This window comes from Myotis nattereri (assembly GCF_964212035.1).
Source record: "Myotis nattereri genome assembly, chromosome: 12".
Taxonomy (NCBI): domain Eukaryota; kingdom Metazoa; phylum Chordata; class Mammalia; order Chiroptera; family Vespertilionidae; genus Myotis; species Myotis nattereri.
In genome coordinates this window covers 78,467,126-78,492,200 of record NC_138087.1, presented here as the reverse complement: position 1 = coordinate 78,492,200, position 25,075 = coordinate 78,467,126, and the positions used below count along the sequence as shown (strand labels likewise).

The 25,075-nt window shown below is 56.5% G+C and overlaps 1 protein-coding gene across 1 annotated transcript in view; it reads left to right on the top strand.

The window, feature by feature from the left end:
• LOC308528345 (torsin-1A) overlaps positions 1-21,913 on the top strand; it is a 63,742-nt gene extending 41,829 nt beyond the window's left edge. The window contains exons 5-7 of the mRNA XM_081103950.1: positions 13,009-13,352; positions 15,207-15,289; positions 21,241-21,913. Of these exons, the coding sequence (XP_080960076.1) occupies positions 13,009-13,352; positions 15,207-15,289; positions 21,241-21,490 (677 nt within the window). The 3' untranslated portion in view covers positions 21,491-21,913. The remainder of the gene's footprint in view (positions 1-13,008; positions 13,353-15,206; positions 15,290-21,240) is intronic.
• The last annotated feature ends 3,162 nt before the right edge of the window (positions 21,914-25,075 follow it).

Sequence of the window (25,075 nt, the reverse complement as noted above, 5' to 3'; positions counted from 1 at the left end):
TGGGACAGCTCCACCTCCGCCAGATCTGTGACCTTAGAGAAGGTCGCGTGTAGCCCTGGGCCTCCTTTTCCATCCGGGAAGTGAACCTGCCACAGGGGGACGATGCTGACGATGCTGACGATGCTGACGATAAAACAGGCAGGTTTAGAAGTAAGGCACGTGTGGAGGGGCCTGGCTCCTGGATGGGGCCTCCCCCAGGACAGCTGCCGCCAGGCTGTTGTGATTGGTGTTTTTATTACTGGACGGGGTGAGCTCCGACTGGCAGGTTCAGGGTGAGAGGGACCCTGGAGGGTTGCAGATGCCTCCTTGCATCAGCAGCTCCAGGAGAAAGCACGCACCTCGCCCCTTGGCCATTTCAGCCTCTGGCAGATGTGGATGATCAGTTCCAAAACCCGGCCATCAAATCCTGTCTCTGGGACCAGGGCCCGAGGGGAGGGCGGTGCTTCTGGGGAACTGAGGAGGCTTTCCGTCCTGGAAGCTGCTGAAGGAGTGGGAAGGTTCCCATCACTCCGGCCTGGAAAAGCCCAGCCACTGTCCCCTGAGCCCTTGCTGGCAGAACATGATCCCAGGAATGCGGACCTCCCCACCAGGGCCCCCTCGGAAATGGGTTCCTGATGTGGCTGGAGCTGGACACTGGCCTTGCCCACGGGACGCAGCGGCGGTGGGTGGGGGGGTCGCGTGTGCTCGCCTGATGCCTGGGCAGCTCGGCAGGGAGGGTCCTGGCTGGCACGGAGCCCGGAGCCACTGCCTGGAACCACACTCAGGGTGCCAGCAGCAGCTTCCCTGGAAAGATCTTGGCAGCGGGTTGTGCTGAGACAAACATTCCTGCTCTCCCTCCTCCCCCATCTGCTGTCCTTCCTCCCGCATCTGCTCTCCCTCCTCCCCCACCGCCTGTCGGCTCAGCTGTGTCATGTCCCCGCTGCATGCACGTCCAGGGCTCCCTGCAGCAGTGACGGGGCCTGAGGCCGAGTCCGGGAGCGGCAGATGGGCTCCGTCAGATCCTGGGACAGCCACATGGGTCCTCTCCCCTGGGACCGGGGACGGGTTGGGCACCTTGCTGGCCCCAGAAATTCGCCGGCATTTCATGCACACACTCAGGCTCTGGGCACACACCGGGTTAGGCATGTAGATGCAGCCGTGGCCCTGGCTTCTCTCTTCTCGTTTCGGTGTAAAACTAGCCGTTTAAAAAGTGTGATTCTGTTGTGCAGCCACCCCCGCCGTCCAGCTCCGGAACTTTCATCTTCCCCAGAGAAGAGCCCGTTTGCCTTAAAAGTGCCTCCCATCCCCCTCCACCACCACCCTGACAACCTCCATCCGCTCTCTCTATCTATGGACTTGCGGACTGCAAGCATTTCATATAAATCGGATCATACAAGATGTGGGTTTTTGAAAATATTTTTTTAATTAAATCTTTATTGTTCAGATTATTACATTTGTTCCTCTTTTTCCCCCTCATAACTCCTCTCCACCCAGTTCCCAGCCCACTCTCCTCCCTCACTCCCCACCCACTGTCCTCATCCATAGGTGCACGATTTTTGTCCAGTCTCTTCCCGCATCCCCCACACCCCTTTCCCCCCCAAGAATAGTCAACCCACTCCCTTTCTATGCCCCTGATTCTATTATAATCACCAGTTCATTCTGTTCATCAGATTATTCACTTGATTTTCAGATCCACTTGTTGATAGATGTGTATTTGTTGTTCATAATTTGTATCTTTACCTTTTTCTTCTTCTTCCTCTTCTTAAAGGATACCTTTCAGCATTTCATATAATACTGGTTTGGTGGTGATGAACTCCTTTAGCTTTTTCTTATCTGTGAAGCTCTTTATCTGACCTTTAATTCTGAATGATAGCTTTGCTGGATAAAGTAATCTTGGTTGTAGGTCAGCCGTGGGCAAACTACGGCCCGTTTGAAATAAATAAAACTGAAAAAAAAAAAGACCGTACCCTTTTATGTAATGATGTTTACTTTGAATTTATATTAGTTCACACAAACACTCCATCCATGCTTTTGTTCCGGCCCTCCAGTCCAGTTTAAGAACCCATTGTGGCCCTCGAGTCAAAAAGTTTGCCCACCCCTGTTGTAGGTTCTTGGCATTCATCACTTTAAATATTTCTTGCCATTCCATTCTGGCCTGCATAGTTTCTGTTGAGAAATCAGCTGACAGTTGTATGGGTATTCCCTTGTAGGTAACTGATTTTCTTTCTCTTGCTGCTTTTAAGATTCTCTCTTTGTCTTTTGCTCTTGGCATTTTAATTATGATGTGTCTTGGTGTGGTCCTCTTTGGATTCCTTTTGTTTGGGTATCTCTGTGCTTCCTGGACTTGTAAGTCTATTTCTTTCACCAGGTAGGGGAAGTTTTCTGTCATTATTTCTTCAAAGAGGTTTTCAATATCTTGCTTTCTCTCTTCTTCTGGCACCCCTATAATTCTGATGTTGGTACACTTGAAGCTGTCCCAGAGGCTCCTTACACTATCTTCGTATTTTTGGATTCTTTTTTCATTTGCTTCTCCGGTTGGGTGTTTTTTGCTTCTTCGCATTTCAAATCTTTGACTTGATTCTTGTGATCCTCTAGTCTGCTGTTGGGAGTCTGTATAATATTCTTTATTTCAGTCAGTGTATGCTTAATTTCTAGTTGGTCCTTTATCACAACCTCGAGGGTCTTATTAGATTTCTTGTAGGTCTCATTAAGTTTATCGGCAGTTTCTAGAAAATTCTTGAAAAACCTTAAGAGTGTGGTTTTGAACTCTATATCCAGTAGTTTGCTTTCCTCCATTTCTGTCATTTGTGTTCTTTTTCTTTGTCTCCGTATTTTTTATGCTTCCCTGTGTTGATAAAGTGGTTTTCTGTGCTTAGTGTCCTCTAGGGCCCAGTGGTTCAGCCTCCCCAATTACCTGAGGAGGACACTCTTGGTGCACCCCCTTGTGGGCTTTGTGCACAGTCTTGTTGTAGTTAAGCCTTGATTGTTGTAGGTATCACTGGGAGGGATTGACCTCCAGGCCAATTGGCTGTGAGAATCAGCTATGTCTGCAGTGGGAGAACTTCTGTGCTGGAGACACCCCTCCGGGGCAAGACTTGCTTCAATGGGGCTTTGGTGCTCACTGAGTCTGCCCCCTGAGTGTGTCCTTTATGGTTCCATGGAGCTGCAAACTGGATGGTCCCACTCTGACCTCTGGGTACACTGGCCTTGAAAATATTTTTAAATTGATTTTGGAGCGGAAGGGAGAGGAGAGAGAGAAACATCAATGATGAGCATCACTTATCGGCTGCCTCCTGAACGCACCCACTGGGGATCGAGCCCCCAGCCCAGGCACGTGCTCTGACCGGGAATCAAACCGTGCCCTCCTGGTTCATAGATCGATGCTCAACCACTGAGCCACGCTGGTCAGGCAATATATGGGGTTTTTGTGTCTGGCTTCTCTCTCTCAGCAGAATGGCTTTCGGGTTAAATCCACTGACGGGTGTATCAGCCTGTCACTCCTCTTCAGGCCTGGGCCGTATTCCAGGTGCAGCCGTCTGGCCTCTTCTCGCCGCTGGACGTTAGGGCCGAGCAGCCCTGCGATTGCTCAGTCCCGAGAGGATGCGCTCCCTGGGCATTTCCCGACGCGGGAAACACGGTCAGGACATGACGCATTAAACGCTGCTGCCCCTCCAGTGCTTGCCACGGCCAGTTCCTCTGGGCCCGGGCCCACAGCCCACGGCTAGAACACTGCTGCCTCTGTGACGAGAACAGCCACCTTGACCCTCGGCAAATACAGCCACCAGCCTGGCCCCAGGCCCACCTCTCCGCACCAGGTCTCATAGTCCTCGCTCCCTGGGGGGTGGAACACCACGGTGTCCCTGATTAGCCAGGTCGGGTAAGAAGGCAGAGCCCAGTGACCCCGAGAGATGGACAGCGGCCGTCACCCTTTGCCCTCGGTCTTTAAGGGCGAGGGCATCACCCCTGAGGCCATCTTGGTTGTCTCAGATGGGCGTCGGGGCCAGGCCGGCAGTTTGGCACGTGGCCGCGAATCCGCCTGCTTCGCTGATGGGCAGCTGCCAGTCCTAACTCACCCCGAGTCCTTATCGGTCAGTGTCAGCGCTGTGTTTCTGTGCCGCTGGATGAGCGTCTGAGCTGTGGATATGCAAATTAACTGAATCTAAAATCTCACCTGTCTTTTCCAATCCTGGTTGTCAGAAGCGGGGCCCTGGCAATGCCCCAGACATCTGTTCTGGTCCCAGCCCGTTGCCCAGCAGCCGGTCCTGCTCAGGGACACACAGGTCTCCCCCCAGGCTCTTTGTGGGTCAGGAGAGGTAGCCAGGCTCTCGGGGGCATTCCAAGGAGTGGGGGCAGTTTCGGGGGGGGGGGGGAGGAGGAGGTGGAGCAGGACTCAGGACCCAGAACAAAACTCTGGAGCTCACTTACCTTGGTCTAGACCAGCAGTTTCCAACCTGTGGGTCGTGACCCCTTTGGCGGTCGAACGACCCTTTCACAGGGGTCGCCTAAGACCATCCTGCATATCAGATATTTACATGATGATTCATAACAGTAGCAACATGACAGTTATGTAGTAGCAACGAAAATAATTTTATGGTTGGGTCACAACATGAGGAGCTGTATTTAAAGGGCCAGAAGGTTGAGAACCACTGGTCCAGACTCCTTTGGTTATAAAAGAAAAGAAAAAAAGAAATCCAATTAGCTTAATTCAGTTCAACAAATGGCAGTGGTGCGTGTATGTCAGACACAGGACCAATGCTTGAGGTGCCCCAGGAAACCAGGATAGGATACCAAACACATTATAAAGTGTGTCAGCCATTGAGTGACTGTGCCCTGGAAAGAAAAGAGAAAGTAGAGGCAGGGAAGGGGGGTGGGGACCGGCCGCAGAACTGAGGAAGGGGCTTAGCGTGGTCCTGGGGGACCGGAGCCCCAGGCAGAGCCATCAGCCGGAGCGGAGGCCAGAGGAGGCCAGAGTGTGGCGGGGCGGGGTGTGTGAGGACCAGCGAGGAGGCCATGTGACTGGCTGACTGAGGGAGGTGGGGAAGGAGTGAGAGAGGAGCTCGGAGAGAACCAGATGGGGACCAGATGGGACAGGGCCATGAGCCGTTGTCCAAACTTTGGCTTTTACTCTGAGTAAGATGGGAGCCACGGCAGAGTTTGACGCAGAGGAGGGCCGTGACTTGACTGATGTTTTGTTTAAGCAAAAAAGGAAACTCCTAGATTCCGGGTGAGTCAGAGGATGGAGCCTCATTGTCTCCTCCAGATTAGGCCTCCTCCATTGGAGGAGGGGAAATGGCTGCACACAGCTCCAGGCCAATACTGCCCCCGGGCCGGTCCTGGGGCCAGAGGGGTCCATCCATGCCAGGATAGAACCTCCCAGGGAAGGCCTCTGATTGGCTGTGCTTGGACTAATCAGTGTCCGGAGGCCAGTAACACTGTAATGGGCTGGGCTGGGTCACATGGCTACCCCATCCTAAGAAAATGGAGAGCACCCCTTGGCTGGCCCACCAGAATCACAGGCCATAGGAGTGCAAGTCCTGAAGGAAGGGTGTGATTCCCCAAAGGAAGGAAGGAGAGAGAGGTGAGCTGGGAGACAAAAACAACAGTCCTTCATGGAATGGCTCATCCGGAGGGGGCTCCAGGAGTCCGCCCTGGCGGGCTTCTGCCCGGGAGGGGCGGTGGAGCCGTCAGGAAGAGCTCACCCACCCACGGTCGCCTCTTCCGTAGACCACGTTTCCCAAACACCGCTTCCCGCAGGAGGGATGCTGCTGCGTGCTGGCCACGAGACCAATCTGACCTACAGGTCACTCCCAGGACTTTCTTGTGTTTGGTTCCTTTAATCACTGCGTTTCCCCATCCTTGGCTGGAGAAAGCCCCAGCGATACGCACTGAGGTCAGGAGCCAGCGGGCGAGGGGGGCCACTTCCTCCCCTCCCAGCCTCCTCTGAAGTCAGACAATGACCGCCCAAGGCCCGGGTCTCCAGCCTCCGGAAATGCCAGGGACGGGGAGCGAGGGGCGGCTGCCTGGGCTTCAGACACTGCAGCTCCCGCTGCTCAGAGATGCACAGTTATGACGGCAGAACTTCTGTGGGCTTTTAAAAGATAGACAGTAACCACTCACACACACACACACACACACACACACACACACACACACACACGAGATGCGAATATACGTTAAGTAACGATTGAAGATAGAGCTGGGAGAATTTTACGCATATCCCTACCTGTGTAACCTAGACCCAGGCCAAGACAGAAAGCTTGAGCCCCCCACACTCGCTTTAGGCCCCCTCACCCTCAGGCCAGGGGCACTGATCCCATTTCACAGGCAAAGAATGTTAGGAGCTCCAGGAAAAGTAACACCCCATCATCTCCACCAGAAACAACAGGGCCGCTCCCTGCGGGGCGGGCGGGCGGGCGGAGGGCTAGGGAAATTCCTGGCCAAAGATCAGAGAAGGGTCTGTCCTCCTTGCCAGGCCCTGGCTTCCAGGGCTGAGCTCAGCCGGCGATGAGGCGGAGATCCCTGCGGGAGTCGGAGCATCAGTCAGCAGGGCTGCCCAGAGGCCCTCTGCTTTCAGCTTGAGCACGCACGCCTCCTAGTCGAAGGAGGGATCCCCACCCAGGGTCCCCTCTGGGGCTGCCTCTGGTCCACCATTCTGGGGGTGGCACGGCCCCCAGCCCTTATAACTGAGCTTTTTATAAAATATCTTCATTGATTTCAGAGAGGAAGGGAGGAAGAAACATCAGTGATGAGAGAGAATCATTGATCGGCTGCCTCCTGCACGCCCCACACAGGGGATCGAGCCCGCACCCCGGGCCTGTGCCCTGACCAGGAATCGAGCCATGACCTTCTGGTTCATAGATCGAAGCTCAACCACTGAGCCACGCCGGCCGGACCTTAACAGCTTTTTGACCAGGAAGACAGCCGCCTCTGGCAGTTCCCCCGAGGAGGGGGTCGGGGCGGCCGGGGTCCTGTGTCCTCAGAAACATCCCAGGAGCAAGACTGCAAGTCCCAGCCACTCAGTCAGAGGGAAACAGACTTCCCGTACTTTTATGTCCGGTCCCTGGCGTGACCTCGCATCCTCTCTGGGAGCCAGGATAGCCCTGCCTGGCAGCCCCATCTTTTGTCCAGAGAAAGGAGGGTGTGGCACGTTGCAAATGGTCAGGAATGTCCCTCCCTCCCCGCCCCACAGCCCACTGTCCCAGCAGCAGGGCAGGGGGTTCTGAGCGCCTCCTGGCAGACCTGCTAGATCGGAATTATTATCCCCATTTTGAGGAAAGTGAGGCTCATGCTGATGGAGGGCCTAGGACATGCCGAGCGCTTAATATATAGACATGAGTTTGTGTGTGTGTGTGTGTGTGTGTGTGTGTGTGTTAATCCTCACCCGAGGATACTTTCCATTAATTTTTGGAGAGAGTGGAAGGGAGAGGGAGAGACAGAGAGAAACATCGATTGAGAGAGACACATTGATTGCTCACCTTCCACACATGCCCCGACCAGGGCCGGGGATCTAGCCTGCAACCCAGGTACCTGTCTTGGACCCAAATCGAACCTGGGACCCTTCTGTCCGAGGGCTGACGCTCTGTCCACTGAGCCAAACTGGCCAGGGCCATAGACATGACTTTCTTTAGTTCTCTCAATGCTGTGGGGATGACCGCCTGCCTGCTCGGTTGTACAGGTGAGAAAACAGGTTCAGAGAGGGAAACTGCTCGCCGGCAGCCCACACGGCTGCCACGGAAGGCCGGCCCGGGATGCTATGCCCGTGGAGTCTGTCTCCAGAGCGCGCAGCCAGCGTCTTTGCCCTCTGACCAGCCCAGTGCTTGGGGCCCAGGCCAGACCCTCCCTGCTGTCCCCTGAGGCAGACTCAACATGGAGCAGGCACCAGTTTTTCCTCTTCCCCACTTCCCCGGGGCACCCCTGGCAAAGCAAGCAGTGTTGCAGAACAGCAGGGACAAGATCCCCACCTTGGCAGCGGTCCGCCCCGAGCCTGGGGAAGGGGCCAAGGTGGGCCAAGATGCTTTCTATGGAAGAGCTGTGACTCCGCGGAAGTTCCTGTAATGAGCAATCGAGCTGTTAGCTTGGGAGTCTCTTGGGAAACTAAAGCGATGGTCAGAGACATGGACGTGTGTGCACCTCCTGTGGCTGCTGTATGTGCCGGGCCAGCACAGCCAAGGGTTCAGTGAGCCTGGTGGGGAGGGGGCAGCGAAGAATTAAAGAAAAGACAGACACAGAGAATAAGCTGGGTCTAGGTCAGGGGTGGGCAAACTTTTTGACTCGAGGGCCACAATGGGTTCTTAAACTGGACCGGAGGGCCGGAACAAAAGCATGGATGGAGTGTTTGTGTGAACTAATATAAATTCAAAGTAAACATCATTACATAAAAGGGTACGGTCTTTTTTTTTTTTAGTTTTATTCATTTCAAACGGGCCAGATCCGGGCCGTGGGCAAACTACGTGGATCTCCTGTGCCTGGCTGAGGCCACAGAGAGAGATCCAGAGGCAAGCTGAGCCTTTATTCTATAGCCAGAGGTAAACAAGGTAGGGGTCACCATAGTTACAATGTTCTTGTGAGTTTCACTTGTTTTGGCAGCACTTGCTGCACTTCCTGCAGCCCATTAGCTACCCAGATAGGATCTAGGGAGCTTCATAAGGTCAAGCTTAATTATGCTAAGAGGACTGTGCCCTCTAAGCTGGGACTTGTTTGTGGCTTTGCCAACAGGTCAGTCTGAGGCTTAACCCTATAGATGCTCCCTACATCTCACCCTTCTTTTATTTTTAAGCTACTATATTGAAAGTAAAACTTAAACATCAAGAACAAAACTCTGGCTATTAAAACAATAACAACACAATGCCAATGCAAAACCCAAACTACAGACATGTTAACATTTTAAAACTTAAACATGAAGAACAAAGCTCTGGCTATTAACAAACCAATGCCAATGCAACACAGCAATAAGAGAGAAATCAAACTACAGCAACATTTTTCTACTAAATGAAAGTTTCTTTTGCTGATTTACTCAGAGTCCTCGGACTTGGCTGTGCAAGACTGGCAGCTGACCAATGCCAACATGGCCAGAAACATGGCTGAGGCAGTAGCGTCCACTTCTTGCTTTTCTACCATCTGCTGGGCCTCAGTCCTTAACTTCTTCAGCTGACCCCATGTTGGCACCTTGGTCCCTTGCACAGCCTTCATCAGCTTCCTTTTCCGCATCGCTGTCATCAGAGCAACTCTCAGTCTCTGGAACGATGGGACAAGGAGCTTCTCTGGGTCCATTGTGGTGACACACGTAACGCTCTGGTACCCAAATTGGCTGCACTGCTCCTTCTGGAAAGATACAAAACACAACCTTTCCCCCACATTATTACTGAATCTGGTAAAACTCTTTTTAAAAAAAAAATATATTTTATTGATTTCTTACAGAGAGGAAGGGAGAGGGATAGAGAGTTAGAAACATCGATGAGAGAGAAACATCAATCAGCTGCCTCCTGAACACTCCCTATGGGGGTTGCACCCGCAACCAAGGTACATGCCCTTGACCGGAATCGAAACTGGGACCCTTCAGTCCGCAGGCCGACGCTCTATCCACTGAGCCAAACCAGTCAGGGCTAATCTGGTAAAACTCTTATCTGGTTTGTGCATCCTTCCACCGGGCTAAGTTGGCAGAGGCTATTGTACAGGAGGCCCGATGCCTTTCGGCCGCTGTACAACTCTCTGCATTGTAATTCAGATAGTTTAACACATAACGTTCTTCTCCCCCTTTTTTTCTTTTTGTAGTTGCATTTTAAGAGTAGGATTGGTGCTGCCGAAGCCGGTTTGGCTTAGTGGATGGAGCGTCGGCCTGCGGACTGAAGGGTCCCGGGTTCGATTCCGGAAAAGGGCATGTGCCTGGGTTGCGCGCACATCCCCAGTGGGAGATGTGCAGGAGGCGGCTGATCGATGTTTCTCTCTCATCGATGTTTCTGGCTCTCTGTCTCTCTCCCTTTCTCTCTGTAGGGAATCAATAAAATATATTAAAAAAAAAAAAAAGAGTAGGATTGGTGCTTTCCGCTATTGCCTGAGTCCTGATCTATCACCCCAGGGAGAACTTGCCAATCCTGTGCTTCCCGGGGTGGCATGGTGAAGGTTTACTGAGCCGGCTGGAAAGGCTGCAGTGGGGTCAAGGATAAGGCCCCTACTGTTTGGTGGGGCTGGGGCTGGGGCTGGCCCCGCTTAAAGTTTCCCTGCCTAGGGGGCACTGGATTATCATCAACATCAGTCTTGGAGCGGCATTCATTTGCCCAATGCTTTCCTCTCCTGCATCTTGGGCATAGTCCAGGCTGCTTGTTTCCACTCCCTGTAGCCTGTTGACTTCCATTCTTAGCATTACAGTCTTTAGCAAAATGCCCTAGTTTGCCACAGTTAAAGTAGCCCCCTTTCTTTTCCCGCTGACCAGCGAGTAACATCTCCTTTAATGCGGCAGCTAATACTACTCCTTGAACATAGGCTGGTCCAATGCCAGCAGACACACGAATATAATACTTCCATAACAAGTAGTCTCCAGGTGAAAGCCAAACCTTTGAAACAATATCAAGCCTCTGGTAACCTTCCACTATCCGCCTCAGTTCCCCTGCCACATTCATCCACTCCCTTTCGGGAGTGGGCTCTAGGTAGTCCCGAATCAGGGACCACAGACTGGAAGTAGAGAGAGGAATTCTCCCTGGACTTTCAGCGATATAACCATCTCTAAGTTGTTTTCCTACCTTCTCCCATGCTTCTACAGTTACCTTTCCTTCCTCAGGAAACCATGGGCAGGTTTTACTTACAAAATCCAACAAATCTAAAAGCTGTTGAAACCTCACAGAACAGCCCCGTGCTTGGAGCCTAGCCTGAAGCATGGATACGTATAAATTCTTTTCCTGCGATCCCGAATTTCCCATGTTTTACACCTAGTTATTACTAAACTTCGCTCCTTACCTTCCTTTTTACTTTCTGCATGTGCTTCACTGGAGCATCCTTTCACCTGACAACTGCAGTTCCCTCGAACTCAGGCCCCACGTTGGGCGCCACATGTGCTGGGCCAGCACAGCCAAGGGTTTGGTGAGCCTGGGGGGCGTGGGGGGGGCAGCAAAGAATTAAAGAAAAGACAGACACAGAGAATAAGCTGGGTCTAGGTGGAACTTCCTTTGCCTGGCTGAGGCCACAGAGAGAGATCCAGAGGCAAGCTGAGCCTTTATTCTATAGCCAGAGGTAAACAAGGTAGTGGTCACCATAGTTACAGTGTTCTTGTGAGTTTCACTTGTTTTGGCAGCACTTGCTGCACTTCCTGCAGCCCATTAGCTACCCAGATCGGATCTATACAGCATCATAAGGTCAAGCTTAATAATGCTAAGAGGGCTGTGCCCTCTAAGCTGGGACTTGTTTGTGGCTTTGCCAACAGGTCAGTCTGAGGCTTAACCCTATAGCCGCTCCCTATAGCTGTAGCCAGTGACCACAAACTTGGTGACTTAGAGCAACACAAATTTGCTATCTGGAGGCCAGTTCTGGAGGCTGGAAGTCCAAAATCAATGTCGGTGGCTGAAGTCAAGGTGTCCACAGGCCGATTCCTCCTGGGAGCCCTGGGAAGCCTCGGTTTCCCAGTCCCTCAGCTGCTGGAGGAGCCTGTATGTCCTGGCCCCCCTGCCTCCTCTGTGGCTGGAGGTCTGCCCCCTCTCTGGCCTCCCCTCCTTTCTTTCCTCCCTTTAATGTGCCTCCAAGGACATCCAAACCTGTAGAGAGTTTTTGTAGGTTTATTTGAGCCAAACTGTTGACACCTGCCAGGGAACAAGATCTCCAGTGCTCTCGGGAGAATAACAGTTCTGCAGCTTCTTTGATGCATTTGAAATTAAGCAGAAACGTAAGGAAGGTGAAATGAAGGTGGGAGAGAGCCAGGTGGGGATCCGATCAGAGAAGAGTTAACGAGAGTCTGTGTTCCCTGAGGTGGTTACTGTTTATCTCTGAGATGTGGACAGGGCTTGCTTGAGGCAAAAGAAATCTTTTACTAAAAGGTTACAGGCCTGGGGTGTGACCTGCCCCGTTGGGGAGTTAGGATCAGATCACCCTGTGAGGTTACTTTCCATAGAACACCCCCCCCCCTTTTTTTTGTTTGCAAATTCTACTGCTGCTCTAGTAAGAGGACCTTTGTCATTAAGTTGGATTCACCCAAATAATCTAGGGTCATCTCTGAATCACAATATTTTTACTTAATCCCATTGCAAAGTCCCTTTTGCCACATATGATAACATAGTCACAGGCTCGGGGGCCTAGGACATGAACACTTGGGGGGCGCAGTTTTTCAGCCTCCCACAAATAGCTAAGTCCCATTGACAACGTAGGGGTGGCTGAGACTCAGGTGTGCAGGCTGAGTCCGGGGCAGATGGCTCAGGGCTCTGGCCCACCACCTGCCCTGATTCTCAGGGAGGTGAGCACAGGGCAGCGGCAGCGGCCACCTGCGGGGGTCCTGCCCGGTGCCCCACTTTGCCACCCCCGCCAGAAGGAGGGCGCAGCCACACAGACCCATTGGACGGATGAGGAATGTCAAAGAGACAGCCCCAGGCCCCGTATGGCATCGCTCATGCTGAAAAGCCCATGATGCCAAACCTGTATTTAATACCAATCTCAGCGCAGTGTGGCCTCTCCCAGGACGTCACCTTCTGACCAGGCTGGAGGCTGCTGGTCACGCCCCAGTAGAGCCATCTGTCCCGGGGCCCTCTCTACCCTCCTCACCCCCATGGAACAAAGAGGCAAGTCTGCCTGACAAAAGCCTTCCCCTTCGCTTCCCCCAAAGAAGGGATGTCCCTCTCAAAGCAATCCTTTCATTTCTTTCACACTTAGCTCCCTCGCCCGCCCCCCGGCGCCCCCCTTCCTCATATAAACACCCTGGATTTTGCACAGCCCCTTCCCCCTGCTCGGCGGGAGGCTGCCGGATTCAGGAGTCCCTCCGTAAAGCCAACTAGATCTCCAAGCTTATTCGGTTGATTTTCTTTTCTTTCTCTTTCTTTTTTTTTTTTAAACAAGAAACAGATTTGAAAGTGGGTGAGGATTTGCCAGGGGGCGTGGACAGCCCCCCAGGCTCCCCGCGCTCCCCGCACCTGTGGTCAGAAGTTCTGCCCTTGAGTGGGCGGTGCTGCGTGCCGACTGGTCCCCTCGCCCCGCCCGCCTCCTCCCGGCTCTGGAGCAGCTGCCCCCGCAGCCGCCCGCGCGTCTCTCCGCAGAGCAGAGCGCCCGCCGCCGCGATGCCCGCCCCGGCCCTGGCGCTGAGCGGCCAGGTGCTCCCCGCCTTCCTGCTCTGCAGCACCCTGCTGATCATCAAGATGTACGTGGTGGCCGTCATCACCGGCCAAGTGCGGCTGCGGAAGAAGGTACGTGCCCCCCGCCCGGGACCCTGTCCCGGGACCCCGCCGGCCGCGCGGCTTCCCCTGCGGGGCCAGGAGCGCGTGTGTGCGCGGAGCCGGCGGGCCGGCGCCTCTCCCCGGGGCGGCTCTCTGTGGCCCCGGGTTTGAGCAGGGCCGCACCTTCCAGGCGTCAGTTTTCAGGGTTACTCACTCGCTGTGCCACCAGGTGAGTTCCAGGCACGATGAGACTTGAGGCGCCCGGAGTGCGCTGGGCTGTCAGGACGCCGGCCCCGGGCCGGGGGGAGGGAGACCGCGCCCGTGCTCCCCCGACCTGGCGGCTCCCCGGGCAGATCTGAGATTGGGGTGGGGTGGGGTGGGGTGGGAACCGGCGAAATAGGAGCCGGGGAGCTTTCCGTGGAAATTCCCAGCTCGCCGGCCAGGTCGCTTACAAACCGCCACGGGACGGAGGCCAGGCGGGCGCTCAGCCGGGCCCCCTCGGGAGTTTTCGGGAGGAATTCCTCCTCCCGTCCTGTCCTGAGCCAGACAGGAAAGCAGCGTCGCTCTGGTCCGCCGGCGAGCGGGTCGCTGCTCACACTGGACTGCAGGCAGCCCCCCAGCGCAGCCCCAGCCCAGACGCCTTGTTAGACGGAGAGGCTGGGGCACCTGCTGCTCACCCTCCCGGGGCCTCAGTGAAGGCGTCTTCCTGGGAAGTGTGTCCACCCCCCACCCCTTCGTCCTCTTACTAGAGCAGCGGTAGAATTTGCAAACAACAAAAAAGGGGGGGGGGTGTTCTATGGAAAGAAACCTCACAGGGTGATCTGATCCTAACTCCCCAACGGGGCAGGTCACACCCCAGGCCTGTAACCTTTTAGTAAAAGATTTCTTTTGCCTCAAGCAAACCCTGTCCACACCTTAGAGATAAGCAGTAACCACCTCAGGGAACACAGACTCTTGTTAACTCTCCCCTGATGGGATCCCCACCTGGCTCTCTCCCGCCTTCATTTCACCTTCCTTACGTTTCTGCTTAATTTCAAATGCATCTAAGTGGCTGCAGAACGGTTATTCTCCCGAGAGCACTGGAGATCTTGTTCCCTGGCAGGTGTCAGCAGTTTGGCTCAAATAAACCTACAAAAACTCTCTACAGGTTTGGATGTCCTTGGAGGCACATTAAAGGGAGTAAAGAAAGGAGGGGAGGCCAGAGAGGGGGCAGACCTCCAGCCACAGAGGAGGCAGGGGGGCCAGGGCATGCAGGCTCCTCTGGCAGCTGAGGGACTGGGAAACGGAGGCTTCCCAGGGCTCCCAGGAGGAGTCGGCCTGTGGACACCTTGACTTCTTGGATTCTCAGACTCGCATCTCCTGTGAACATTCTCCAGGCCAACCTTGTCTTCTCTTTCTTAGCACACACCACCTGGTCCTTCCTGGTTTCTCTGACTGTGAGCTTCTCAAGAACAGGGAAAGCAGAGCCTTTGCCGTAGTTTATCATAAGCTGCTATCGGCCGGGCAGCGTATAGACAACAGAACTGGGTTTCCCGCCGTTCCGGAGGCTGGAGGCCCAAGGGCCAGGCGCTGGCAGGTCTGAGTCCGGCGGGGGCCTGCTTTCTGGACCCTCGGTGGCCGTCCTGCTCTGTGTCCTCACGTGGCAGGAGGGCCCCACCTCCAAACACCGTCACCTTGGGGGTTACGTTTCCACATTTGAATGTCCAGGGACACAGACGTTCAGGCCATGGCGACCTTGTTCCCGGGGAGTCCCCAGCACTTAGCACATAGTAGGAGTTCATGGATGCCGGGGAATGGACATGTAGGTGACGGGGCTGCCGAAGGCCCAGGCGACCGGCTGGCCGTCGAGCGAACAGTAATTAATTCTCAGCTGGTGTATTTCAGGCTTTCGCCAACCCCGAGGATGCCCTGAGGCACGGAGGCCCCCAGTATTGCCGGGATGACCAGGACGTGGACCGCTGCCTCAGGCAAGTACTGCTGGGCCTGAGCCCGGCCCTCCTCTGCACACGGGAGGGGGCGGGCATTCGGGGGTGGAGGCCCCTGCCTTCCTGCTAGGCCTAGGCCTGCTCTACTTTACTCGTTGATTTGATGTCTAATTGTGGGAAAGTAACACATGTGACGGCTCAGGATCACAAGGTTAGAGGAGGATGTTCTGTGAACAGCCAGTCTCCGGGCCCCGCCCAGTTCTGCTAATGATCGCATGCGCTGAGCTTCGTCCGGCTCACCCCCAAAGGACCGCCCTGTGCCCGCTGTCTGTGCAGCGCCTGTTGTCACAAGCGCAGCGGTTGTTGCACATCGGCTCGTCGAGGGCCCGTCCAAATCTGTCATTGCTCTGCTGAGGGGAGGACCCTGAACTGCCCCGCTAGTTCCCTGCGATGGGCAGATAGGCTGTTCTCACTCTTTCTCTTGGGAACAGACCCCTCGTTTGCCTTTGTACATGTGAGCAAAACTAAGGATGAAATCAAATGGTGAGAAATGCTGCCCGGCCAGCGTGGCTCGGTGGTTGAGCATCGACCTAGGAACCAGGGGGTTATGGCTCGATTCCAGGTCAGGGCACCTGCCCGGGTTGCAGGCTCGATCCCCAGGAGCGGGTGTGCAGGAGGCAGCCGATCAATGATTCTCTCTCATCACTGATGTTTCTGTCTCCCTCTCCCTTCCTCTTTGAAATCAGCAAAATATATTATAAATACATATATAGAAACAAACACACTGCCAAGCACTAGGTGAAAATTTATGCCACATCTTGGTTTTATTTTGTGGTTCTTTTATTCCGAGTGAAGTTGAACATCTTTTCTTATGCTTGGTACCCCCAGTCACTCAAAAACAGTTTTTCTTATAAAAATCAGAGCTACTCATTGCCGACAGTGTGGGTAATGTTGACAATGCAGGCGGGGGGTGGGGGGGGGCGGGAAAACCACCCATGATTCCAGTCACTGTTAACATTTTCTTCTATCTCTTCTTTGTCTTCTAGGTCTAAATGTTTTTCATAAAATTAGGCATCGTACACCTAATTGGGGGGTTCTGCTTTTTTCCAGTGAACATTATTTCATGAGCATTTCCCATGTCAGTAGATATTACTCAGAAATGATTCTTTAAAAAAAAAAATGACTGTGTAAAAATTCCATCAGAGACAAAGGGTGAAGGGTTAATTTCATGTCACCAGTCTCAACGTTGGACTTCTGGGCAGTTTCCTCTCTGCTGTTTTACACGGGGAACTGGAGAGTGAGGGGTGGCCCTCCCGGGGATGGGGGGTCCCAGGAGTTCCTTGGAGAAGTGGGCAGGACGGGGACAAACCCTCGCATAGGGTTTCTGCATCACAGGCAGAAATGGGTGGGACATTGTAGGGTAACAGAGAGTATTTTCTTAACAGAAGATCTGTTTTTTATTTTCTTATGATTTTCTTGGCCCTTGATAATAGTATACATACTTGTGGCTTAAAAATGACAGTGATGTGTAATGTAAGAAGTGGGATTCTCTGCTATTTTGCCTTTTCTAATGCAGCTACAGTACGTGGTCCTTCAGATCTGACTGTCACCCGGTCAGCCCTTAATGAGCCTACTATGTGCAGGATACTTGGCTGAGACATAGTTGTGCTTCAGTGAACAGAAGCCTTACCAATCCTCGAACCCATCCTGGGACCCTTATTCCACCCTCACCCTGGGTTGGTTTGACCCCCTGGGCAGGGGAGGACATGAGCAGTCGAGGCAGCAGCTGCCACAGCCCAAGCCAGCTCACAGCGGCCACCAGGAGATGTTTGCTTCTCCCAGGGCTCGGCATTCTAAGTAGCCAAGCCTACTTGTGGCACAGGAGATTCCATCGGCTCCCAAGTGGTTGGTGATGTTCACTGGCCATGCCCGTGCCGGCGAGAGGCAGCTCCACCCGTCCAGTTCAGTTTCTTCTCCTGGTCAAGATTCCCCACCGCGTGGGTGAGAGGCCCTCCAGCACGTTTTGAGCACCTCTTAGGTCGCGATGGTCTATATCCATTTGGCGAGTATTTATTGGGGACGTGCTGTGCCCGCGCTGGGGTCCTGGTCCCCTGAGCCCCTCCTCGTCCTCATCACTTCACATAAATAACAGAGCTCAGAATCACGCATCCTGTGGTCCCCTGCTGGGGAACCAGCTGGAACCAGGTTCCAGGAAGGAAGATGCCCCGGAGGTAAAAGCTGGTTAAATATTAGACCGGCCTTTACGAGGGCGGGCGCAGTCCCATCACCCTCCTGCACAACAGGAAGGCCCTCGGGTCCGCTTCTCAGAGGACACACGTCCCGCGCAGACGAGCGCGTGCTGGGGCCCAGCGTGAGCCAGCCCTGGGCCGCGGGGAGCCAGCCTTCACGTGTAGCCCCCCTTTCCAGCCAGTCCACCCCCGTCTCCGGCAATGTGCATTTTGGGAAATTCGGAGTGTGTGGGAGGCGGCAGTGGGGGGCGGGGGGTGTCTGAGGGGCCCCAGAGAAGGAAGACAGATGCTTGACCAGCTTTGAGCTGTTCTGACTGTGGCGTGTGCAGACCTAACCAGTGAACTGCTTTGCCAGGAGATTGGGCCCCCAAATCTCACCCGCCGCATTGCTTTCGGGGGTGGTGACCGAGGCCCGGAGAGGGCGGGAGCTCCTAGCCTAGGTCCCCCCCCCCACCCCCCGTCCACGGCACCGGCAAACGTTAATTCATTCGGCCAAGGTGGCTGAGGGCGGTCAGAAGTCCGGCGAAACCCAAAGGGAGAAATTAGCTTTAACACGTGTGTCCGCGTGTCCGCGTGTCCCAGACAGCACTGGCGGTGGTGGCGATGGCGGAGGAGGCAGCTGACTTAGCGGCTCCTGCTCAGCGACAAGCGCTTCACAGGCTCCAGCCGCTCGGCCCTGCCGGCACCTTCCAGGAGGGAGCCGCCACCTAGAGAGGAAGAGGGGTTTGCGAGGCCACGGAGCTCACGTCGCCCACATGGCGCCCGGCTGGCACGGCTCTGCTCCTCTAGGCCTTCCCTCCGCACGGAGCGCTGGACTCAGCCCTATACCCGCCTTTACCCCTAACCAGCCCTTCTGTCGCCTCAAACCTGAATTCAGGGAAATGGCCAGCGTGTATGGAGGGCAGGGCAAGGGGAGGGGGACCTGCCGTGGCCGCCAGCGTTGCCCTTGGGGGTACCCAGGTCTCCCTCTCCCCACCCATCACGGTCACCTGATGCTGTCAGATGCAGCTGGTGCTGCAGGCTGCTCCCGGGCGGGCGGGCGGGCGGGCCTGGTGCTGCCGCAGGACCTTCCCTGCAAGTTCAGTCTTGCGGGAACAGGCCTTGGATGGCTTCTACCTTAAAATAGCGGTGATTCTTGGGATGACAGGTTTTGCCCAAGCGTCTCTGGTACGTGACTCCGTCCGTGTCTCGGTTCAGATCCCAGGCTGGGAGGAAGGGAATGGGTTTTCTTGCATCATCCCTAATTTCCCCGTGTCTCCCGTCTTTGGCACCACTGTGGTTTGAGACAAACCGGAGGGAGGAAGCAGGAGGGAGGAGGGAGGAGGGAGGAGGGAGGAGGGAGGAGGGAGGAGCAGGCCACGCGAGGGCCGAGGGCCGAGCCTCAGGCTTTTCTCAGCTCCCAGCCCCCTCTCCTTCCTCACCGGTGGCCTCCTCTTCCAGTCCCATTGCTGGCGCCAGGAGTGGGGGTGAGCACCCACGGCATGGCTTCCGGCCCTCTCTCCCTCCCCCTCCCCCTGCCTCTCCCGGGTCCCATGGGGCAGAGCAGGGCCCACGCCTCCATGACCGGCTCCCTCCCTTATCGTCCCCTCACCTGCTCTGGGGGTTTGGCCAGCTCTTCTCTTCACTGCTTTCTACAAAGACTCACTGGTAAACTATAAATAGAGACTTTAAGGGAAAGTGAATGAATGGGTTTCAGGTGCTAGTGATGGTTCTCCTGTAGCTTTTAGATAAAAATACACGACTAGACAAAAGTATATATTTATCAAGGGGTTCGGAACAGCGTCCCCAGCAAAGAGACCCACTCGTGTGGTTACCCTTCCTTAGAGGATGTGTCCCAGAGCCAGCGAGGCCTGGCGCACGGCCGGCCGGCCGCGGAGCAGCCCTGACGCTGGCCTGCGGGCTCATCCGAGAGGGCAGGCTCTCGAGAGAGGAGAGGACGATGCTGCCGGGGAAAGAGGAGGTGGCCGGGGAGGAGCAGACCCAGCGTGGGAGGACTGACTCCGAACAGAGGCCCCTGCGGGTCTGCAGGCGCCGAGCAGAGCCGTGGGTCAGGCCACTGGGCGGCACTCACAGGGTCGCAGGAGCCGAGCTGACTCAGCGCACGTAGCACACGTGTCAGCAATACTCGTGCAGGTGGCATCATCGTGTGGGCAGACAGACCACATGCTGGGACAGACACACTGACGTCATCTAACATGGGTTTTCCCAAGGTGTCCCTCTACCAGCGTCTGGGGGTGTCGGCATCACAGCTCTGTCCCCAGAGGGGGACAGACGTGCACTCAGCCCCCTGCCTGTAACTCACAGCAGGGTCAGGAACGGAGCGCCCCGTCCTGGTTCCCTCTCCCCCTCCTCCCTGCGGCCAGGATCCCGCCAGGCCTCCTCTCTGGCACAGGAGGCCGGTCCCGCCCCGCGGGGGAGACCTGCCAGCTGGAGGCTGCTTCCCTGTGGCTGGTCCCAGCTCCAGGTTCCAGGGAAGAGAAGGCGGTCTGACCGCAGAAAGGCCCCGGCCCCGCTGGGCTTACGGGAGCTTGTGTACGGGAGGTTGAGTCCCAGGCCCCTCCCCACTCGTCCTGCTCGCCTGCTCCCACGCACCACACCACACTCCAGCCACGCTGCTCACCCGTCTGTGCCTTGAATATGCTGCTCACTCCCACCTCGGAGCCTCTGCTCTGCCAGACCCGCCCCTGGAGAGTGCTCCCCTGACCCCCAAGGGCCCTCATCCTTCAGGCGTTGGTGCAGACCCCGCCTCTCCGACCACACCCGCCCCGCAGAGGCCCCGACAGCGCGCTGGGTGGCCCTGGGGGCTGGGCTGGGCTCATGGGCTCCGCCTGGGGAGGGGCTCCTGCTCCTGAGTCCCTGTGCCCGTCCTCCCTGCGGTGGATCAGGTCTGCCCTGCTCCTGGGGGGGCGTTGTGGGATGGGGTAGGAGAGGTTGGGGCCGGGCTCCCTTTATGTGAGCTCCCAGCATGCACTCTGGGCTTCAGTCACTTGCTCAGTCCCCAGTGCACAGGCCTCAGCCTCCCCACCTCCACTAGCAGGAGGCCTGGGAAACGTGAGCCACACTCCCTTTCGCGGTCATTTATTTACAGCAGGTTTTACACAGGCCCCGCCCCCACCCACTCACCCACTCACCCACGTGGTTATTTAAACAAAGAGGCGGGACTGCACGATGACATGGAGCCGCCAGGGTCGGCAGTGGGCTGGCTCCAGCCACAAGGCTGTGTTGCTGCAATCCCTGCGTGGAGGGGACTTGCTTAGGTTTAGGGCGAGGAGCAGGCGTGGCTCTCAGACGCCCGCCCCTGGCTCTCGCCCATCCGGCCAGGAGGGCCCAGGGCCCCGCACATGGACAGAGGTCGGCCGCAGAGAAGCCTGGCCTGGGTGGTGCAGGGCACGGGCCTGGGTCAGACCCAGCTCTCCCCCAACCCCTCGGAGCCCCAGTTTTCCCGCCTGGGGTCCAAGGCCAGCGGGCCAGATGGGGGAGACTGGCAGCGACGGGGTCCTGGGGAGCCCCAGGCCGGGGAAGAAGCCCGCCATGGCTCAGCCTGTTCACGGGGCTGCTCCCGCAGGCGCCAGCTTGGGAGTCGCCGCTCACGTCTGGGGCAGCTCTTGCTCTGGCCACCAGTGGACTTGAGCCTGGCGCCCTGGAGATGACCGTCCATGGCCCGGGCCTGGCAGGCAGAGGGCCCAGCGTCGGCGACGTTCCCCAAGCTGCCGCCGGGCTCACCGCACCCCCTTGCCTCCCCAGAGCCCACCGGAACGACATGGAGACCATCTACCCGTTCCTGTTCCTGGGCCTGGTCTACTCCTTCCTGCAGCCCAACCCCTTCGTGGCCCACGTGCACTTCCTGCTCGTCTTCCTGGGCCGCGTGGCGCACACCGTGGCCTACCTGGGCAAGCTGCGCGCGCCCATCCGCTCCCTGGCCTACACGCTGGCCCAGCTGCCCTGCGCCTCCATGGCCCTGCAGATCGTCTGGGAGGCAGCCCGCCACCTGTGACCAGCAGCGGACACCTCCGCGCCAGCCGCTGGCCGCCAGCCACCGGGGCCCGGACTTGGGGAACCGGGCGTCCCTTCGAGATGGGGATGGGCCCCGGGACCTGGCTTCCGGCAGCCCACTGAGCGTGGGCTCCTGGACCAGTGGCCCGTGTGTGTGTCCCTTGGGTTCCTGGGTGAAGTGGCCAATTGGAACCGTCTGGAGATGGCTGTCAAGATTGATAGACAGTGGCTCAGTGATTGAGCATCAGTCTCTGAACCAGGAGGTCACGGTTCAATTCCCGGTCAGGGTACATGCCCCGGTTGCTGGTTCGATCCCCAGTGGGGGGCGTGCAGGAGGCAGCCGATCAATGATTCTCTCTCATCATTGGTTTTCTATCTCTCTCCCTCTCCCTTCCTCTCTGCAATCAATAAAAATATATTTTTTAAAAAAAGATTGATAGACAGTCAATCCCTCCATTCAAATACCAGCTCAGAAGACAGCCGGCCTCTCTCCCTCCCTCAGGCCAGGAGGAGACAGCTCAGGCTCCGAACCCTCAGGCCCTCTGGATGCAGAGCTATGGTAACACCGACGTCTCAGACCCGCCCCAGAGGTTCTGGTTCGGCCCATCTAGAGGGGAACCTGTGCACCTGCATTTTTGGGAGCTACCCCCCGAGCCCCAGCCTTGGTCAGGCCTGGGAGCCACGCCGTTCCCTCCAAAGGCCCAGGGCCAGCCGGGGTGTGGCTGCCATTTCTCTCAAAGTGGGAGCTTGGAGAGTTATGTGGGGGGGTTCTGCTCCTTCGTGCCCTGTGCTCCCCACATTCCTTTGCCGGACGCTCCTCTCCTCGGAGCAGGTGCCGGTGGGAGGGGTAAGGCTGTGGCTGCTCCGAAGGGCTGTCAGTCAAGGACGATGGGCTTTGAATGACCAACCTCTTAAAGGAAATTCCTGGGTCCTTCCATCTCTGCAAGATTTGAACATTGCAAATGTGCCCACCCCCCCCCCCCAGGGGAATTATGGGTCTCTCCCAGGCTCTTGTCCTGGGACATGGGTGGCCCTGTTCTAACCACTGCACCCCACGGCCTCACTTTCCCTAACCCCGTCCCAGCCCTGCCCTTGACGCCAGCACCTGGGAAGCCTCCCTCTGCCCCTGGGCATGTCCGCCTCCCACTACTCTGCAGCCTCTGAACTTCCCCCCGGGGACTGATGGAGTGGGGGTGCCTCCTGGGGGCACACTGGAGGCTCAGGGGGCTCCAGGCCTCATTGGAAATCCTCGTTAGCCCTTACCTCGCAGAGCTGGGAGCGGGTAACACTGCCCCCTGGTGGTGACATGAGCCTCCATCAGGCCCGCAGCTGCACATTCGGTTTAAATGGGAAGGGCAGGATCATGTATTGAGTGCCTGCTGTTTGCCCTGACTGCCCACCCGGGGACTGGAGGGCCGGGGAGAGGCAGGGAGGGGCAGGTGGCAGGAGCTGAGTGATTTTTCCCTGTCACATCCGGGGCAGACGCCGCCCTGCAGGATGGGACAGGGCTGGCAGTGGCCTCTGGGAAGCAGCTGTGCCTGCGTCTCCTCACGGGACCCAGGAGACGGCCTGTCTCCTGGCAGCAGAGTGAGCACAGCAGGTGAGACGCCTGGAGGCAGCGGCACTCGGCCACCCTCCGAGGCCCTGCTACCCTAGGAGCCAGCTGCTCCTCCAAGACACCTGAGAGGGGACCCTGAGGTCATGTCTGCTGACCTTGGGCACCAGTGAGTTCTGGCTTCATCCCTTCATCTGCATCCCACGCTCCACCCAGACATGAGCCGACCCTCTGGGGCGGCCTCCTCCCTCCCGATCGGGGTCAGAGGTGGTACGAGGTGGAGGGAGGATGCTGGGCAGCAGCCCTGAGCTGAATGAAGACAAGGACTTTGGGGCTGAGCCCAGGCCTGGGAGGCGGGCGCTGCCCTGGTGGGGCCTGATGTCCGGGAGCAGCTTCTCCTGGGCTGAGACCACCCATAGCCGCAGGTCCCTGAGAAAAATCACTGTTCACGCTAGGACCTATAACTTTCCAGATTCTTCCACTATGCATAGTACATGCTATATTTACATTTGTGCATGTCATATGCAATGTGCATGCTATATTTGTATGTGTGCATAAGACGTAGATACTTATACTGTTTATACGATAGACACGTATGCATTGGCATGTCTATGTATGTCCTACAGAGAGGCTGAGGGAGGTCACATCGGCCCATGCTGCTCCCTGGGGGCCCTGCCCCATGGCCACCTGGGCCACAAAGGTTGCTCCTCTTGGTCGCTGTGCCAACCAAGACCTTGAGTAGCTTCACTTTTTCAAGTCTGATTATGAAAGTAATAGTTTTCCCTTCCGTGTTCCAATATAAAGCTGTAACATTGAATTGGTCTTTTCAACGGCCCACATCTCCCCAACCTCTGCTGTGTCTGCCGACCGGCCAGAACTTGACCGGGTTTTAAGAGGTTGGCACTACAGTGTAACCCTCCTTGGAATGCATCTTCGCTGGCGGGGAGGAGGGTGGGCGGGAGGATGCTGCTGCAGGGACAGCGGAGGGAGGGACAGTGAGAATCCGGGGTAGGGGACAGGGGGGTTAAGGATGGACAGGGAGAGCGGGTGGAGCCTCACACACCTGGGTGGTGATGGAACTCTCCTGGGAGGGCCCTGGGAGCCAGAGGAGACTTTAGACAGAGGAGGGACTGATCGAGGCTGGGTTTTAGGGCAGGTAATCTGTCGGCTTGTGCAGAAAGGCCCGGAAGGAGTGAAGACAAGAGGCTGTGACTCTGGTCTGGCAGGTAATTGGAGCAGAGGCTTCGTCGCTTCTGTAGAGGGTCTGGGGTTCATGGGCGGAACGGGGCCAGGCCCACGGTGGGACCCCCAAGCTCCACGCCCACCGGGTTCGTTTTCTGTGCCGTGCCACAGTCGCCGCAAACACAGTGGCTTAAAGCAACACCGTTTATGGCCTTATGGTTACTGTAGGTCCTCTGCTCGGGGCCTCACAAGGCTGAGGTCTCCTTGGAGCTCAGCGTCCCCTGCCAAGCCCATTCAGATTGTGGGCAGGATTCAGGTCCTTGTGTAAGACTGAGGGCTCAGCGGCCAGCGGCCACCCGCCCACAGCGGGCAGCTCACAGCACGGCTGTTTGCCCTTCGGGACCGGCAGGAGAGCACCCCTCTGCTTTGCGTCTCTTCTTCCAGGAAACACCTGGCCCTTCTGTTAAGGTCTCACCTGGTTAGAGCAGGTCCACCAGCATAGCCGCCCTTTTGATTAAGTCGAAGTCAACTGATTAGGGACCTTAATGACATCCGCTCACTCCCTTCACCTTTACCACATTCTGCTGAGCCCCTGAGCCACGGGTGCCGGGGACCCTGCGCAGGGAAAGTGCGAGGTTCCCCAGGACAGCGAGTGTCTTGACTTCCTCAGACTCCACCCTTGAGTGTGCTCTCCCTCCATAAACACCAAGGGCCCCCTTTATGGAGGGGGACGTGCCAGCAGCCCTGGGCAGTGGCTTAGGTGATTGTCTCCATTTGCCGAGCAGGAGACCGGGTCCAGGGAGGCGCCCGGCCCCAGGGAAACGCTGGTCTTCATTTCTCAGGCTGTGG